We start from the raw sequence: 18,895 nt of genomic DNA, 5'->3' as shown, positions 1-18,895 counted from the left end.
ACGTATTTTGATCTCAGAAATCCGAATCTGAAAGGAAAATTGATCTATCTCTAAAATTTACCGAGTTATCGCCAATTTTCAGCTTTTTGGGGTCAAAAATAAAAAATTGATTTTATAATCTATATTAATGTAATTTGAGCTCAGGAATCCGAAAGTGGAAGTCAAATTAATCTATCTCTAAAATTGACCGAGTTATCCCTATTTTTTCGCATTTTTTTGCATAAATTTGAGGATATCTCGAAGGGAAAAAATCGTAGCTCAATTTGGTCAACGGATTCGTGTTCCTGAGGTCAAAATACGTAAGAAAAGTGCCCTACGATCAATTTCAAAAAATAAAAATTTTTGGCCAAAATTTGAAAAAATCGTAAGGGGTACCCCTTGGAAAAATCTCAAATTTTGGCCAAAAATTTTTATTTTTTGAAATTGATCGTAGGGCACTTTTCTTATGTATTTTGACCTCAGGAACACGATTCCGTTGTCCAAATTGAGCTACGATTTTTTCCCTTCGAGATATCTCCATTTTTATGGTAAAAAATGCGAAAAAATAGGGATAACTCGGTCAATTTTATAGATAGATCAATTTGACTTCCACTTTCGGATTCCTGAGCTCAAATTACATTAATATAGATTATAAAATCAATTTTTTATTTTTGACCCCAAAAAGCTGAAAATTGGCGATAACTCGGTAAATTTTAGAGATAGATCAATTTTCCTTTCAGATTCGGATTTCTGAGATCAAAATACGTAAGAAAAGCATATGAAACCCAATTAAAAAAATGATTTATTTTTTGTTCAAAAATCGAATTTTTTTTTTGGTTCTTCAAGAGGAATCTCGCGTAAAATCAGCTTCGAAATCCAAATCTGAAAGTCAAAATCATCTACTCATGCAATCGATCGAGTAATCATCAATTATTCGCTGTTGGGAGCAGAAAAATTGAGACATATCGTTTGGTTTTAGTCGTAGACCCCCACTTTGATTCATCGCATGGGTCGAAATATTCGAAGTTCTCAATTCAGCAGCAAACCCGAGCTTACAACTGGAGTCAGGTAGCCCCGGGCGCGCGGTTTGTTTTGAGGCGTCACCTCTGCTCAGCCCCGAAGGTGACGACCCACAACAAACCGCTACGTTGCTGGCTACCTGACTCCAGATAAGCTCGGGTTTGCTGGTGAATTGAGAAATTCGAATATTTCGACGGATGCGCGTATCGCAACCCGTTTCACCAAAATCGCCCTGCAAATATTCTTAAAATTGTTCGTTCGTTCGTTCGTTTTCATGTCATTGCAATCGAGAAGGAATCGATAGAAATTTATATCAGGAAATATTTATTTCATCATCAGTTTTAAATCCTCGTCATAATTAATCAGCTTCAGTTTTTCTTTTGTTCACTATTTTTTCGATTTCTCTTTTTGATTGGTCTTTTTTTCTTTTAGATTTTTTGAGTATTGATATGCATACATTGAACTGGTGTGTAAAGTATGTTTTGTGCGTGCGTATGTGTGTGTGTGTGTGTGTATATATATATGTATGTAATAATGATTATTACATTCCAAGTAATTTGATATTCTATATATTTACACTAAAAATAATTTTCTTTATCCTTTTTTTGTTCATTTCTTAATTCTCCAATTTTTCTAATCGTAAGCATTTAATGTTGACAATAATAACAAGAATAACAATATGTAATATATGTATATCTATCACAAAATATATTCATATTTTATATACGTTTCACATATGATACGATAGATACACACACAAGTCTTTCTTTTACGTGTTTGGTTTCAATTTTTGGTTTCATTTTTACTCTTACTTTCTCTACTTTCTTTGTAATCTTACTATTCTTCTCAAATTTTGTGAAAGCAACTCAAATACCACAAGTGAAATTGTTTCGTTAAACATTATCAGTTTCTTACTAATTTTTTATTCTTTTTCCATTTGTTTCCAACTGATATTATCAAGTTTTTTTTCTTGATATATATATATCAATACACAATTAAGTAATAATCTTTGTTCGACGTGTGATTAATTATTAGATTTTTTTTCTTTCAAAGTTCATATAATAAATATATATATGTATATATATTATATATACACACACACCCACATTCATAAGTGGTTGGTCGACAATGACCGAATTTTTAATAATAGTAATAATAATAACAATAATAATAACAATAATAATATTAATGATAATAATACTCGGTTATTCTGATAGGAATTTTTTGTATCATATGTTTCATAAAACACCGGCAAAAAAAAAAAGATTACAATAAAAAATAATAATGTTAATGATAATAGGGATAATAATACTAATTTTCAATCGCGCAAAATGCTAAATATATTATATATGTATATGTAAATCGATTCGAAAAGAATAACGCGAGAAAGAAAATGAAAAAATGAAAAAAAGGCAAATAGATGTGTATATATATAAATTTTTCGTTTCAAATATATGAAATAAAATAATGGAGTAAGATTGTATATAGTCAACAAAAATCGCCATCCGGTATTTTTGGTTCTATATATTATATGTATATATTCTGTTATTTCCAATTTTTCTCTGATTTTCAAATCTTATGCATTTGTCTGCGTATCTCCTCGTACGATTTTCCTTCCCTTATCTGTCAAAGAATACACACAATAATAGATTTCCGTTTCTTATGAACGGTTGAATTTTTGATTATTTGTTTTCTTGTTCTTGTACTTTTTTTTTATCAATTTATATCGAATGTTTGGTATAAGATAAAGAGAGAAGTAAATGAAAAATCAAATTAAATAAAAAAATTGATCAATGAATCAAATGAAATGAAATAAAATGAAAATAAATAATATTAATCAACTAATCAACCAAAGCAAGTGATCAAAACGATGACGTGGTTTAATTACTCGCTTTTATCTTTCGCCTTTGATTTTTTAGTTAATGTCGTCTAGTGTTCATGTTTGTCGATTTCATACATACGTTCATACGACATAGGTATACTTTATGTATAAAGTTCCACGGTGGTATACCTACCTAAATATAGTCATATGAATGATGTAGTGGGCATGAATTTTTTTCTTATTTTTTTTTTATATGCATCAGACGACGAAGTAATCAATAATGATAACAATTCAATTGAAACAATAACGATTGGGCAAACCCATCGAGTGTCGGAAAAAATTTCAATCGGATAATTTAAACCCCGAAGATTTCCGAAAACTTTTTCAAGGATCGGTACCAAAGTTTTGGTTGAAAAAAGAAACAAATTAGATGGAAAATTGAAGATAAATAAAATTACAAAAAAAAAAAATGGACGAATGAAAAATGAAATAGAATAACTAAATCATTGATGGATGTAAGTTGTTTTCGTTGTTATTGTTTTTGTTGTTGCTGCAGTTGTTCATGTTGTTGTCATAATATTATACTAATCGTAGAAAAAAATATTTATACAATGACCGTGTGAGGACGATCGTACCTACAAAACGCATATGCGTACGTAAATCACCATCGTTACGACCGATTTTATCTTCCTCGTCGCGTTTCGATAAAATTAATAAATGATAATAATGAAAAAGGAGTTTGAAAAAAATACGCGAGAAAAAAAATCACCTCTTCCTCGTCGACGTTACGAAGTGTCGACTGTGTTGGAACGATTTCCTAAAAATTCTCTACGAATATTCTCGCAGTTTCAAACGATTTTTTTCACCACCCTTTGCGTTTTTGGTTTTCGTTTTTATCCAATATACACGTACGGCATATTATTTCTTGTCATATCGCTATTCGTCGCATTTATGGTTCTCTTTTACTCGTTCTTCGTTCTTTCTTTAGTGTTTTGCCTCCTTTGAAAACCAAAAGAAAAGAAAAAAAAAAACCAAAAAACTAATCTATCACATGATACAACTAAATTTCAATTTCATTATACTTGGAAATAAATTGAGAAAAAATAATAACTAAATAAATACTTTCCTACTGTCAGACATATGTCAACTATGGATAATCATGTACTATATATATATACATAATATCATCTAATCTGTACGTATACATGTAGAAAAGTTTACGGGGTCGTTTTTATCTGCTATTGCCTACGAGACAATGGGGGGCGGGGCAGGGCAGAGGGGCGCGAATGCCTGTACACCTATATATATACACGAATATTACATACATATGTATATGCATGTACATATATAGGTATACAATATATATAAGGGAGTGTCATGATAATTATAATCATAGCTGTAATTATAATTGTAATAATGATTCAGTCCGATTTTGGACTTGATCTTTCGTCGTGTAATTCATATGTACCTACCTACTATACTTATATACAATTTGTAAAAAAATCTAGATGCAGTAATGACATTATTAATTCTGTAATTGTCGATACTAATTTAATTTTCTTACCTATATATATATATATATTTTCTTTGACTAATTTGCTTTTTTTTTTTTTTTATCGCTATATACCCTTGTTAATATACATATTTCTTCCCCCGTTTCTTTACCTCTTGCTCGTTGCGGTATATAATATATACATTATTTAAAAATTACCAGATATATATATATAGATAAATATGTAAGTAGAATATTTTATGAAGAAATCTTTTGAAAGAAAAAAAAAATAAATAAATAAAACAGTAAGAAATTAAAATTAATCAGATTAAAATAGTAGTTTTCTTTTTGCGCGATGGTAGTAATAGTAGTAGTAGTAGTAGTAGTATAAGTAGTAGTAGTGGTAGTAGTAGTAGCAGTAGTAGTAGTAGTAGTAATAATAATAATAATGAGAAAGGTATGTAGTGATAATAACCATAATCATAATAATAGTAATAATAATGAAAATAGTATTAATAATAATAGTAGTAGTAGTAGTAATTATAAGGTGGTATGAGAGTGAGAGATAGGGGTAGATAGTTACCTGAGTTTGTAGCCGTGTAAGACCACGTATCCATAGAATTTGTCCGGCGCGTGGCTTTTTATCCGAGTCAGGGTCGAATTTCTCATCCCCTAGATTGATCGTATCCAAATCGTCAGGCTGGCCGCGACCCCATCTATTTTTAAAAACAATTAAACCAGTTCTTCAATCACTCGGTTCTTTTTTTTTCCCCCCTTAATAATTTCTGTTCTTTTTCTGATCGGGTTTTTTTGTTAAATGGTTAGTTTTTTTTTACTCTTTACTTTTACTTTGACTTTGATATTGATTTAGATGGATTTTCTGATTTTTGTTTTTGTGGTTTCAAAATTCTCGCTTCGTTTCGTTTTTCATTTTCCGTTGATTTTCTCTCTCTCCCCCGTTCGCGGTGTGTGAGAAACAGCTGATCCGCGACGCATGGCACCCATTTTCATTTTTCCTCCGTTTAATTACAATATAATTATGGTAAATATATATACGTTATACATATAATTTGTTGTTACATTCACTATGGAGAAAATTTTCTATATACACTTTTGATTTATGTGGTATCATCGAGTTTTGTCTGTTTCTTCCTTTTTCAGTTTTTAAATTAATTTTTTTTTTTTTTATTTTTCTGCTCTTCATTTTTGCAAGACTATTACGAGGTTCCTCCTGTTTCGCCTCAAAGCTTTTCCCTTTGTTCACTCCTTTTTCGTTCGAGAACCTTATTTTTGATTTTTATTATTTATTGTTTTTTGCGTAAACCGTATAAATATTCATTCACGTGAACACACTATCTAAACTCATCGTCAGCGCATACCTGTCGTTCAGCGCCTCATAGAAAAATGGAAAAAAATAAATAAAACAAAAACAAAATAATAAGAAACACTAAACAAATAAAAATAAAATATAAAACAATCACAACAACGACAATGACAACGTCAATCATATCGTTGTTAGATTATTATAATTGACGAGTATTTCACAATAATAAGTGTGTATGTTACAAGCTGGTGCGCATGGTATATCACCATCGTTGCATTTTCTTTTTTCTTCTCCAAACCAAATACGCAACCTCTATCAATGCGAATATGTAATTGCTATCAAATGTCGTCTATGTAATTTGTGTGTTGCGGTTGTCCCTACATATATTAATATGGTGGGGTTTTCTTTTTGTACACAGGTAGTGGCACGTGGCTAGTTATATAATTACTATTTCACTTTCCTATTATTCCTGTTATTTTTCTCTTCCTTTTCCGGTTTTTTTGTCGACACAATTTTTTGCACGTCTCACATGTGTTGTGTGCAACAATAGAATCGTACGATAAACTATTTTCATTGTACCCATACTCGCTTTGCTTCTAAATAATTATCAATAATGATAACAGTAATCATTAAGAATAATAATCATAATAATAAGAATAACAATAATGACGGCAACAATAAGAATAATAATATCAATAACGATAATAATAGTAATAATCATAATCATAATCATAATTTTAGTTTTGCTAAAGTGATTGGTGAGATTGTGGCAATGGCGGTGGTGTTATCTTTCTTTTAATTAAATTATATACCCTCTAATGCTACATGTGTATTATTTTTTTATCTACATTCACGTAGTTTGATTACGGCAACTTTGAATCGAATGTCAAATTATTAGAAATACAACTAAATACGTTTTCAAAAATACATTTTTATGGTTAGACGATCATCAAAATCCAATTTTATCAGGGCGAGGGACGTACGTTTCGTAATAATACTACCAAATATTTTAATATCTATGTATAATACTGTACGAACCTTGATTCTTTTTAGTTTTGTTCTTCGTTTATATTTGTGCTGTTCATTTTTTGTTATTAATATTTGTGTGTTTCTAATCGTTGTAAAAAAAAAAATAAATAAATGATAAAACTGTTGAGTACGACTCGACTTTTTTGGAAAATTTTAAAAAATCGTGTCTTTAAAAATACATTTTTTTCAATTTAATTCCATTTTAATCGGACAAACGTTAAGTGGGTAACGTTTTTGTTGTTGAAATATGAAGTTTAAAACAAAAAGCAAAAAAGAAACCGTAATACAACTCTCGAGGAGACAATCGCTTGGCTGTAAATTTGAAATTAATCGACAATAATAATAATAATATTGATAAATAATAGTAACAATAATAACAACGAGGAGGTTCAAGTTAAAATTCGGATTAGGATTCAGATTATGGAATTTGGGTCCTAAGGATTAGGGATTCGAGGTGCTAGGAACTGGATTCGAATTCTGGAAACGTCTTCGCCTGAGAATTCGACGTCGTAGTATTCGGGGACCAAGTAGATTAATTATTCTCCTGCACCTAAACGAATTACGAATTATGATATTTATAACGATAATGATCCCACATTTTGAACATTGAATGAATTCTCATACTATTCGGTAAGAATGAAAACAACACAACACAAAATTGAACCGAATGAGAAAGAAAAAGAAAGAAAAATAAGAACTAGAAAACAATAAAACTTTGCGACAGAAATTTTATTCGTCGCATTTTCTGTAATGAAAAAAATTTCCTTCCAAATCATTTATCGATCAAGTTTTTCGAGACAATCTGACCAATTTTCACGATACATACGTTTCTTTTTTATTCTCTTATTTTTTTCGTTCCCCTCTATGAAAAAACAAAAATGAAAAAAGAATAAGAATATTCAGATGCAATTTGAACGGATCGTTTTTTATCGTTTCTATTTTTCTTTTTTAGATTTCTGTTTTGTTTCAATTATACAAACAAGTACGTAGATGTCGGATAGCTGTAATTATCATGCAACATCTAGTGTAGACAAAGAAACGTTAATATACAATACATTATATATTTATATACATATGTAACATAAATATACCCATGTATACATATACATATATATATATAAATATCTAATAGGAACATGGGGAAACGTTCAGGCTTTCTAGATCGACAAAACTGAATTAAAATTCGTGAAACCAATCACAATAATCAGACAAAAAAGAATGTTCAGAATAAAAATGAAAATATATGTACATATATATCGAGAAAAAAAATAATGCAACTATTTCAAATCTCTAAGCTATATCTAAACACTGTTTTAGTTTAATTTTACACAAAAAAAAAATTCAAATTCTCTCTTTCTCTCTCACTCTCGCTTTCTCTTTCTTTCTCTCTATTTTGCAAAGGCAAATATTTGAATTATTAGCACGTGTTCTCTTTAATTTCAATGTTTTTTTTTTTTTTTTTTGTTGTCGGGAGCAAGAGTTTCCGTGGAAAATTGTGTAGAGAAGAAGGATGGATGGGGTTGTGGTCATTGTTATATAGAGGAGCATACCAAACTAACGAGTACTTAAAGAAGTAATATTATTTTTTGTTCCTTCGTTATTTTTTTTTTTTCGGGCATATCAATTACGGTGGATTAAGTATAGTGATATTTCTAGCATGCAGTGGCCACTACCATGTACTAATTAGGGTAAACTAATTGAAGAGATTCACTAGTTATAGTTATTTAGGATACTATTCTTAGTTTTTGTTTTTTCTTTTCTTTTATAGTGAGGTTGATGGTTGTATCGTTCTTATTTTTATTACCTTGTCTATTTTGTTTCATTAATTTTTTTTTTTTATTAGGATTTGGGCACCATGCTTGAGGTTACCATCGATTTAGTTTTATTTACACATGGTTTTCTACTTTCGATGATTAATTCGTTTTGAAACAGAACAGGAACGAATGAAGGAAAATAGAAAGAAACGAACGAATAAATGAGATTAGATTTCATCGTAATTTGAAGAAAACAACCAATTGACCGTTATTTTTCTATGATACCTTCATTTTTGTTTCTTCTGATTTCTGTTTTCCACGATTTATTCATAAGATAGACGAACCATATTTAGTTTATTTATTATTAGCTGTTTTTTTTTTTTTTGGATATTCCTCGTTTGCTGTTTTTGGAAAAATGTCAACGAACGAATGATGGAATTAATGAGAGAAAAATATCAATGATAAAAGTTATCTTTTGAAACCTGTGAGCGTCGTATTTTTTTCCTAAATATACATTTTTTTTTGTTAATGAGAAATCAAAATGACACACACACGCACAGACCGATGTTCTTTCGGGGTTTTTTAGTAGTAAAAATGGGGTGGAAGAAAAAAACAAAACAAATGGTTCGGGTGGAAAGACGGGGAGAAAAATCGACGTATGACATTGAAATACTGTGAACGTGTACCAGTTAAATATATGTCTAGGGCGTTATTACGTGTATGATTTTTGTTGTGTAATGAGTTTTGGTTTTTTTTTAAAGACTTACGAAAGTATCTTAGGAATTCTGCGGGTTGGAATCGTCGTCACTATCTGTCCCCACAAGAGAGTGCCGACTCCGAAGAATATGCACCACATCCACTGCTCCAGGGTCAGAGCCTTCGTGTGGAAGGCCATCTTTCCGTACTGTACAATCACAACCTGACGGAAAAGTGATGAAAAAATGAAACGACGCTCTGGACTAGATTTTTTTTTCACCGCAAATCGGAAATATCGAGCTGACAAAAAAATACTGACTTGCGCTAGACAAGTTCCGATCCAGATACCGTAGAATATCGGATTGGTGAACAGTCCGTCGAAAATGTTCCGCTGTCCGTGGATCTTCCTGGCGTTCATCTCGTTGAACAGAGTCATCATGACGAAGGTGTTGAAGATAACCGTGAAGTGTTGATTGGGTCCACCGCCTGTCTCGGCTGTACCTCGTCCGGTCGGGATGTCGAGCATCTGGTCACCTATTGTTCGAAAAGGAGAAGAAAAATGAAGGGAATACAAACGGGAGAGGGAAGAGAAAAGTTCGAACGAGAAATCGGCGAGATCGGGGCGGAATTCTCACCTACGAAGAGCAGTGAGAAAATAACGGCCAACTGGTAGATCGCCTGGCCCAATATGTTCTTCATCATGGTTCTCGATATGAGCGGTTTGGTCCTTCCGTAAGGTTTGCGCAGCAGGAGATCGGGCGTCGGCATCTCGGTCGCGAGTGCGAGTGACGCCAGTGTGTCCATAATGAGATTAACCCAGAGCATTTGAACGGCCCTGAGCGGCGAGTCTTGGACGGCGCAAGCACCGATAAACGCTACAATAACGGCAACAACGTTAACGGTCAACTGAAACTGCAAGAATTTCGCTATACTGTCGTAGACGTTTCGACCCCACATAACAGCCTTCACGATGGAGGAGAAGTTGTCGTCGGTGAGGATGATGTCGGACGCTTCCTTGGCCACGTCCGTACCGGCGATGCCCATGGCGAAACCTACGTCGGCCTTTTTCAGGGCGGGACCGTCGTTTGTGCCGTCACCGGTGACGGCCACGACCTCGCGACTCTCGGAATTTTTACTGTCGATTATACCCTTGACAAGTGTGTACTTGTCGGTGGGCGAGGAACGCGCCAACACCCTGAGTTTCGGCCATACTTTGTCGAGGAGATGCTGACGCACCTCCCCGTTGCTGTCTCTGATCCGCCTGTTAAACTCTTTTCCTTCCAATATCAGGAAGTCCTCGTTCGGCTTTAAAATACCACATTTAAGAGCGATTGATCTTGCCGTGTTTATGTTGTCACCTGTAACCATTCGGACGGTAATACCGGCCTTTTGACACTTCCTGATCGCGTCAGGTACCTCGGGTCGCACGGGGTCCTCGATACCCACGATGCAGAGGCACGTCAAATTGTTCACAATATTCTCCTCGTCGTCCCAGTTGGGCTCGTTGTCGATGTGGACCTGATTGATCTCCGCCTTGCCGGGTACGAAGTCGCGATAGGCGATCGAGATCGTACGAAGACCGTCGCACGCCAATGGCTCGATCACGTTCTTCACCAAACGCTCCTGCATCTCTCTGGTGAACTTTTCAAGATGCCCGTCGCGACCATAGATAAAGGCACATCTGCAAAGATACGTTCGCGTTTAAATTAATCGGAGGATCGGTCGATCGTACGGATCTTTCTCGTCGATTGTCATTTGCACTTACTTCTTCATGATGATCTCGGAAGCACCCTTGGTGAACAGGCGATACCCTCCACCCTGTCTCGGTATGGCAGTGGACATGCTTTTCCTAACGCTGTTGAACGTGAAGACCCTGGTGAAACTTTCCTCCGGGATATCGTCCCTGATTGTTTGATAGCTCTTGCCGAGGGCGGTCACAAATCCGAGTAAGGCACATTCGGTCTTATTACCGACTTGCATCGGGAGCTCGGTGGGATCCTGAGACGGCATAATCCTCGAAGTGTAAGCTGAGTTCACCGCGATGGACTGAATAATTAAATTACCAACGTGGCTCGGTATGTCGCCGAAACTTGGTATTGTTTTACTCATCTTCTCACAGATGTAAGACTGAACAACGGTCATACGATTTGTAGTCAACGTTCCGGTTTTATCGGAGCAAATTGCCGTAGCGTTGCCCATTGTCTCACAGGCGTCTAAATGTCGCACTAAATTGTTGTCTTTCATCATTTTCTGCAAACCAACAAAACAAAATGTTGCCCGGTCATTGGTATCGACGACCATTGCGTCGTAGAATTTTTCAAACTGTAAAATACCTTGACGGAGTAAGCGAGGGATAGAGTAACGGCGAGAGGAAGACCTTCGGGCACGGCGACGACCAGTACGGTAACACCGATGATCAAATGTCTGACGAGATTATTGACGTACGTACTTTTCCAATGTTTTCCTTGATACACAAATGTCTTCACGCAGAATGTAATGACTAGAATAACGACCGTTAAAACGGCTATTGTTGAACCAGCGTAGCCAATTTGTATAGCGAGCTTAGTCAATTTGGCTTGGAGCACACTCTTTTCTTTCTTGTTCGGCGGTTCCGGTGGCGCCGATGAACTCTCGTGATTCTCTGTCGGTTCTCGTTTTTCCACAGCTGGTGCATGGCTGTTACCGGTTACTTCGCCAGCTTCGTCTCCTGATTCGTCGATGAAACATAATACAATATTTTTCCTCGGTTAATTTCACGGTTGCACCGTTTCAACGAGATCAATTTATCCCGCGTCCGCCCTCGTGATTCCATATTCTAGATTTCTCGAGGCAATGAAACTCAACGAATTAATCAATGAAAAAATAGCAAAGCGATTAATCACGGAATCGCGAGAGCGGATGCTACAGTCGTAATAATATAGAAAGAATAAATTAGCGATGATAATTTGTTAGTAATTTCACGTGTGGTGAAATGAACGGTAACTGAAGAGAAAATTAAGATTGTGATCGTTAGAATACCCAGAAATGATTTTGATCGGAGAGACGTATTCATAATTATGTTGGTACGCAGATCTATAATATGAGAAAAAAAGGAAATAGAATAAAAATATTAGTAAACATGTAATGTTTCACACGAATAAGTTCACGTGGCAAATGTCAATTGTGACGCTTTGCGATTTTTGTTGAAAAAAAAAAAAAACCAAGAACACAAATTCAAGTTAAAAACATAGAAAAAACGTACCACTAACAAAACGCATCAAAAATGCAGGAACACAAAATCTCACAAATATCACGATCATAAAAAATCCATCACCAATTGCGAATGCAAATATTTTTGTCAAACGGAAAAAGGAACATTAACAAAAATTAGTATGACATGTAAATAGGTATGCAAACACTGGGAAGTAATTGATCAGATGTGGTGTTAATTGCTAAACATGAGCAGACTGAAAATGACCAAAGTTGATAAAAAAAATTAGTAAAAAAAATCAATAATAATATCGGTAATACTTGCAAATCTATAATAAGACAGATAATGGCTACCTGAGTAATGGGCGTTTATCAAAAATATCACGTGCGAACATAAAGAACATCACGATGATAAGGTTATCAATTTTCTTTTAAGTTTCAATTAGGAAATCCTCGACGTTAATTTTTGAATATTTGATTTAAGAATAATGAACAAAAATATATGAATACGAAAAATGGACGACATATTTGACAGGTGGACAATGAACCGTGATTTCGATATGAAAAATGACTGTTAGATCAGATTCATTCGAATCTAAACAAAAAGGAACGAAAAGTTTAGTAATAATTATCATAAAATACAGCGATAGATTGCAGTTTTGAGAATGAACAATATGAAGAAAGAGACAGAGATAATATAATGAGCTTGATAGTTAATTGATATTGAATGAGTTAATTTGTTTGACTTGTTTTCTTCGATGTTTAATAAAATAAAAAAAGATATATGAAGAGAGTAAGTATATCGATTTGTTTCGTTTATAGGAGAGTATATTAATTGATTTTAATCACCTGATGAAGACTTCTTCTTCCGCTGCTTTTTAGCTTCTAGATAAGAAAAAAAACCCATGCAAAACAAAATTCATTAGCAATCTTTATGAAAAAGTTTTTTTTTTTTGTTTTATACCACAAAAAAACAGCTGTAGTAGTTTTAGTGATGTATCACAAGAACAGATTATAGTAAGTAAATTCGGAATGATAATTTTCTATATCAATCAAAATTTTGTTTGTTCGTTTGTAACGTTTCTACTGCAGTTTCGTTTCTTCTTAATCACATTGCGAGTGATATTTCTCTTTATTTTCTGCTTTTTTGTTCGTGTTTTATATCTTAAGTTATTCTTTTATTTTATGTCACCATATACTTTCAGGGAGTCTTTTTTTCTGATTTTTTACTTTTCGGATTGAGCCATGATTTGAAAACATTACTTTACATTACGAGACAATTATTTTGATACAAATCCGACATGAATAAATCCGAAAATTGAAATTCTTTTCTTTATGCATGTGAGGAACAAGAATAAAAAAAAAAACACCCTGTACGTATATTGATTAATACACAGGATTAGACAACATTGCCATGAATAATTATCGACAGTCTGGAAGGTGTGAAATGAAAGGATAATAATAACAACCATTATGATAATAATATCATTAATGCTGTAATTAAAAAGTGAAGTGTAAGTGATAGAACGTGAGAGATTTTTTTTCTTCATGACTAGTTGAAGATAATAAAAAATATTCTAGATTATCAAAACGTGCATTCTGATTATTATCATACGTATTGTATGATAAGGAATTAGATAGATAGGAAAATAAAAGATAAAAAATGTAAGATTATAAATTTTAACGCCTAATTGCATGAAAAATTGTTATTACCACTGATTCAAATATTAGAAATGAAGAAATATAATGAATTTTTTAAAAATAATGCAGCATTTAAATTTTAATTGCAATTTTATAATCCCACGTCTATCTTACCTAATTAATAATTACCTTCCAGATTGTGCATTGAATGGCTAAGAAATAGACAGGGGATGACGATCAAAATGGGGGAACTACGTATCATAGCAACATATATGCGTATTATACTACATCAATGATTGAGATATTTTCCATCATTCTTTTTGCATATATGTGGGTATCATGTTTTATATACCTATACTAATACGTACAGATATATACTTTGTAAATGTACATATGAGTATATATAAATATATATAGTGGGTTTGGGTATACATATAATGTGTACGGAGAAAGAAATTTGAATCGTTCGCGATTTCGTTTCGTTAGTTCACAGAAATTTTGTGAATCTTTTTATTTCAAGCTATCGTATCAAGGATTTTGATAAGGCTCTTCAATCGGTTTGACTAATCTCGAGACCGATTGAAGACCTTCTTTCGATAGGGATTGATTAGAATTACTCACGATGAAAACTAGGGTAACGTTCTAATTATTATTATTATAATTTGTTTTCAATTTCTATTTATAAGGCAAACGATTCAAACCGATATAGAGACGAGAGGGACACATATAACCAGCACAGACATATGTATAGTATAGGCTGTATCGAATATAAAATACAATTAAATAGATAGTGTGTAATAATACTTGTAACGTACGAGTATTAGGAGGGACAACAAGATGCATAATAACAGGTAAATGTGATTAGGCAATTTTCAATGTGCTGTAGAAGTAATCAAACTATTTAGAATAGGGTGAGACAAGTAACAGATAATTAAATATATCGTGAGGCAAAATATTTTTAATCTTTCGCGTCAATGAGTTTGAGAAAAAATTTGTTTTTTAATATAGCTGAACTTCGATGTACTTTTGAATATTTTTTTTGGCTATCTATTTTCATTTGTTAATTAGTGAACGTTAATTATAAACCCACTCTAAAACACGTTGCAATTCCATGCCAAAACTAAAATGAGGGTAGAATACAGCGTCAACGGAATATCTGTTCTGTTTTTTGTTGTTCTTTTTTTTAACACATCAAACTCGAAAAGCATGCTCCGTTCTCATTTAAAAATTGTTCGCTTCCCCCGAGCTCTGTTCACACGACTCGGTAATTTAGTCTTTTGCTTTCTCTAATTTTTTTTCAGCTCCTAAGACTGATTAGTGTCACCCGTTCATTGTCATTGAGTATAGGACGGATATCGCCGACTCATTTTCTCTTTCTACCGGGCAAACCTGAATTTTCGAAGGCATCCCATCGCGGTCTCTGAAATGACGTTGTGCAAGACTTACCTTTTTTCATCTGCTTGATCTCCTGTTCCTGCTGGTTTACGGCAGCTCCCAACAGAGTGAATATTATTCCAGCTTGTGAATTGACACCGACTGCGGTCACCAACATCTTACCGGAACCCTCCATAACATGAGTACCTACACTCGGATAAAAAACAACGATTAATGTTTTCCGACCATCCACTCTTCCATCAGCGGTTGAGGTTACAAATATTATTTACTCACCTGACAACATCATTGGGTCATAATTTTCCCCTTTTTTAACGTGGTCCGATTCTCCGGTTAAACTGGATTCATCCACTTTTACGTCGTTACTTTGTATCAGGATACCATCGGCTGGCAGCAAGTCTCCATATTTTATCTGTTGGATTAGAAAATGAATAATTACAGGTTCAATTTAGTCCGAGGATGAGTTTTGATGTCGTATATAATGATTTTTACCTGACATATGTCACCGACAACAATGTCTGAGACGGATATCTGCTTGACCTCACCCTGCCGAATAACAGAGAACTTATGTTCCCCTTCTATTCGACTTTGGAGACCACGGAACTGTCTTTCCTTGCTGTAATCGTTGAAGGCTGTCACAAAGACGACCACTATAACTGAAATCAGGATCGCCAAACCCTCGATCCAACCGTGCTGGCCTTCGCCCTCATCATTTACAGGTGTTGCTGTTGAAACAGAACAGCAAAATAACGACGAGTCGAACAATATCACTCAAAACCAAGGCTACAAAACAATTAATAATGGCTACTCTGATATTATAGTAAATGGTATCTATTTCAGCTAATTAATGTTTAGGACCATTTTCTACAATGCCAGGTCTCATAAATTCTGTCCTGATAAGAAACTAAGTGAACTGGTCAGGGAAATTTTCTTACGTTCACTTTCGTCGTCAGCAGGTTGGTAGAAACTGAGACCCAGTGATACTAATGCAGCAATTTCTAGAATAATCAGCGTAACATCTTGCAATGCCTCCCATACTAATTGCATGAACGTTTTTGGGGGTTTAGGTGGTATCATGTTAGAACCGAATGTCTCCTGCCTGTGTTGAGTATCTGCTACCGAGCCGCTGAGACCTGAAAATATGAAAACGCCATCGGATTAGCAGAGTTTTTGAAGCATTCGAGGATCTGAGAATCAATTGGCTTACCTTCGCTCGGGGAAGTGTACAATTTTTTGCATATTTCTTGGACACCACCAAAGGCGTTTACTTTTTCAATACTCTCACGACCCCGGTGCTCCATGAGCTCCCGGAGCTGCTTGAGAGTAATACCATATTGGGCCGGCCGCCCGTCTATCGTCGCCATTTTACTTGGTCACTGTAGTTGGCCAATGCCAACTTCTCGGTAGCTATCCGAACCTGAGCCCCACTCTTGCTATTGCTTTGTCGTCGCTACTTCCGTAGCCTCCAAGTACCTGGAGGTCCAATATCTAGAACAAAAAAATAAGAACAGACTTAAAAGGAATCATCTACGTAAAGAAACATTCAAGTTATTATAATTTCATCGGCTGGGTCATAATCCCTGTATTATAATTAGCTAGGATACAGAGAAATTAGCACGGCGGTAGAATCACAACTTTTCTACCTGCTAATTGAAACTGCCGTCATGTGTAACTTTCAGCTTTCAAATTCAGTGAGGTAAAGGATAATAAGATTCAAACTCTGCAGTACATGGATTTAGCTAGAAAACAAAGGAAAATATCTGCTCCATGATTCAATTCGCAAACTTTACTCCTCCACTCATTGAATATTATAGAGAGTGAGAGTAATGGAACAGAGACTGCTCGTTCTATAAACTACATTTGATTATGATAAATTCATAATCTTTTTATTTTTGCTACACACGTAACGAAAGATAATGTTTGACGAACAAATAATGATAACATGTCGTGTCTTAAGATCTGAGTAGTCGACTTTCATTATCAATGCCCAACGGCAGCGAAGAGACGTTATAGTATGATTGAATCCGTCATCTACTTTCATAAGATTCCATTGAAGTTGAAAAGTAAGAAAAATGAAAAGAAAATGTAAACGTCGATGAATTTTTCTCTTTTGAATGAAATGTGAGATACAATTCCGAAAAGATCTCAGGCTCCTTGATTTCTATATCAATTGACTATTGTCAGTAAAGATTCGCTTTCGCTAATCGAAAGTCGGCGAGTCTATTTTATATTTATGCGGTTTGGAGGTTATAATTCACCGACCGATCCACCGTCGATGACTTTTTCTTCTTGAATTAATAAGCCCCCCGGCGTCACCGGCACCAAAGAAATTCCAAAAAATTGACTGCCTATGGCGCGTTGATTCATGAATGAATACAAAAAAGAAATCACATGAAACAACTGCGAATTATTTAAAAATGTTTATTCACGGAAGGCGCGAGAAGAGAATAAAGAACGAATCGATAAAACGACAATCGAGTTCAGTAAAAAAAAAGTTTCTACCGGACGAGTCTAGCGGTAAATAATGAGAGAAAATAGAAGTGACGTAAGTCGCTAAAATAACAGTACACAAGAAATTACAAATCAGAAACCAGATTTTCAGTAAATCGATAACCGAAAATAGGTCGAGAAATATGGAGGTTAGTAAGTGAATGAATCGAATGAGAAGAACAGAAAAAAGAGAGTTAGGTTAAGACCAAACGAAAAAGGGTTGAAAGAAGGAAAAAATAAAAATCGAAACTAGACACAACAAGGCGTCGAGAATAGAATCTATCTGCAAAACTTTGCTAGTTTCCCTCGGACGATATTATAACCATAAAGTATTATAGCCACGTGAAAGTCTCATCTAGTTCAAACACACCTCACAATGAATTTACAAAATATAAATCAAACGAGGGAAAGACCCCATAGATTCCAAGTCCACCCAGTGACACAGATAAGTTCAATTTATTCGCTGTATTTTGTAGGAAACTCCATAGGAAATTAATTCACAGTTCAACAAACATTCTTCTCAATTTCTTCTGTTTCAAAAGAATCACTTTCAGTTATTTTTCATGCAATAATCAATACCGAAAATAAATTATACTTATATAATAGGAAACTAAGTAACTTTAAGTGAGAGTTAATGTTAAATTTTTATGAAAAATTACAATAAATCAGATTGATTCATTCAATTTAATTTTCTTAAAACCGTCTCTCTTCACTTTTTTTCTCTCAGTTTGTATTCAATTTGGAAGAGAACAATCGTACAATAAGGATAAAAAGACAATCGACGGAAGCGAGAAATAAAATAAAATGAAATAAAATGAAACAGGAAAGAAAAAGTTAATTATTTTCTCTACCTCACCACGACACGATGGAAACACCGGCTAGCTGCCGAGTGAATATGAAACTTTGATGTGACGAGAAACCGACTCTTCGGTCATGCTTCACGTACTACATACACATGAGGATCATTTCTTGTTTTTTTTTCCCTCTCCCTTTTCCCTCCACTTACCCCCACCACTTGATCGTGAAATAATTTTTTTACCTCCCCCGCCATCTTTCATAATAATGAC

The 18,895-nt window shown here is 34.2% G+C and overlaps 1 protein-coding gene across 21 annotated transcripts in view; it reads right to left on the bottom strand.

The window, feature by feature from the left end:
* Positions 1–18,895, bottom strand: part of LOC105687274 (plasma membrane calcium-transporting ATPase 3) — an 82,323-nt gene that overhangs the window by 27,504 nt on the left and 35,924 nt on the right. For 15 of the 21 annotated variants that reach the window (XR_007278495.1, XR_007278496.1, XR_007278497.1 and 12 more), the window contains 12 exons: positions 16,546–16,826; positions 16,274–16,471; positions 15,831–16,063; positions 15,615–15,750; positions 15,393–15,527; positions 13,155–13,190; positions 11,450–11,823; positions 10,882–11,366; positions 9,752–10,797; positions 9,436–9,650; positions 9,188–9,339; positions 4,897–5,029 (listed from right to left, as the gene is read on the bottom strand). Coding sequence is in view for 17 of the 21 variants with exons in the window: in XM_020853056.2 (XP_020708715.2) it covers positions 4,897–5,029; positions 9,188–9,339; positions 9,436–9,650; positions 9,752–10,797; positions 10,882–11,366; positions 11,450–11,823; positions 13,155–13,190; positions 15,393–15,527; positions 15,615–15,750; positions 15,831–16,063; positions 16,274–16,471; positions 16,546–16,702 (3,300 nt within the window). In the remaining 4 variants the exon portion in view is untranslated. Of the gene's footprint in view, positions 1–1,306; positions 2,623–4,896; positions 5,030–9,187; positions 9,340–9,435; positions 9,651–9,751; positions 10,798–10,881; positions 11,367–11,449; positions 11,824–13,154; positions 13,191–15,392; positions 15,528–15,614; positions 15,751–15,830; positions 16,064–16,273; positions 16,472–16,545; positions 16,827–17,600; positions 17,751–18,679; positions 18,821–18,895 lie in introns of those variants that run through there. The other 6 variants (XM_048655633.1, XM_048655630.1, XM_012402777.3 and 3 more) reach the window with 5 other exon arrangements.

This window comes from Athalia rosae, chromosome 5 (assembly GCF_917208135.1).
Source record: "Athalia rosae chromosome 5, iyAthRosa1.1, whole genome shotgun sequence".
NCBI lineage: Eukaryota > Metazoa > Arthropoda > Insecta > Hymenoptera > Athaliidae > Athalia > Athalia rosae.
The sequence above is the reverse complement of the archived record's forward strand: the minus strand, read 5'-3'. Positions and strand labels throughout refer to the sequence as shown.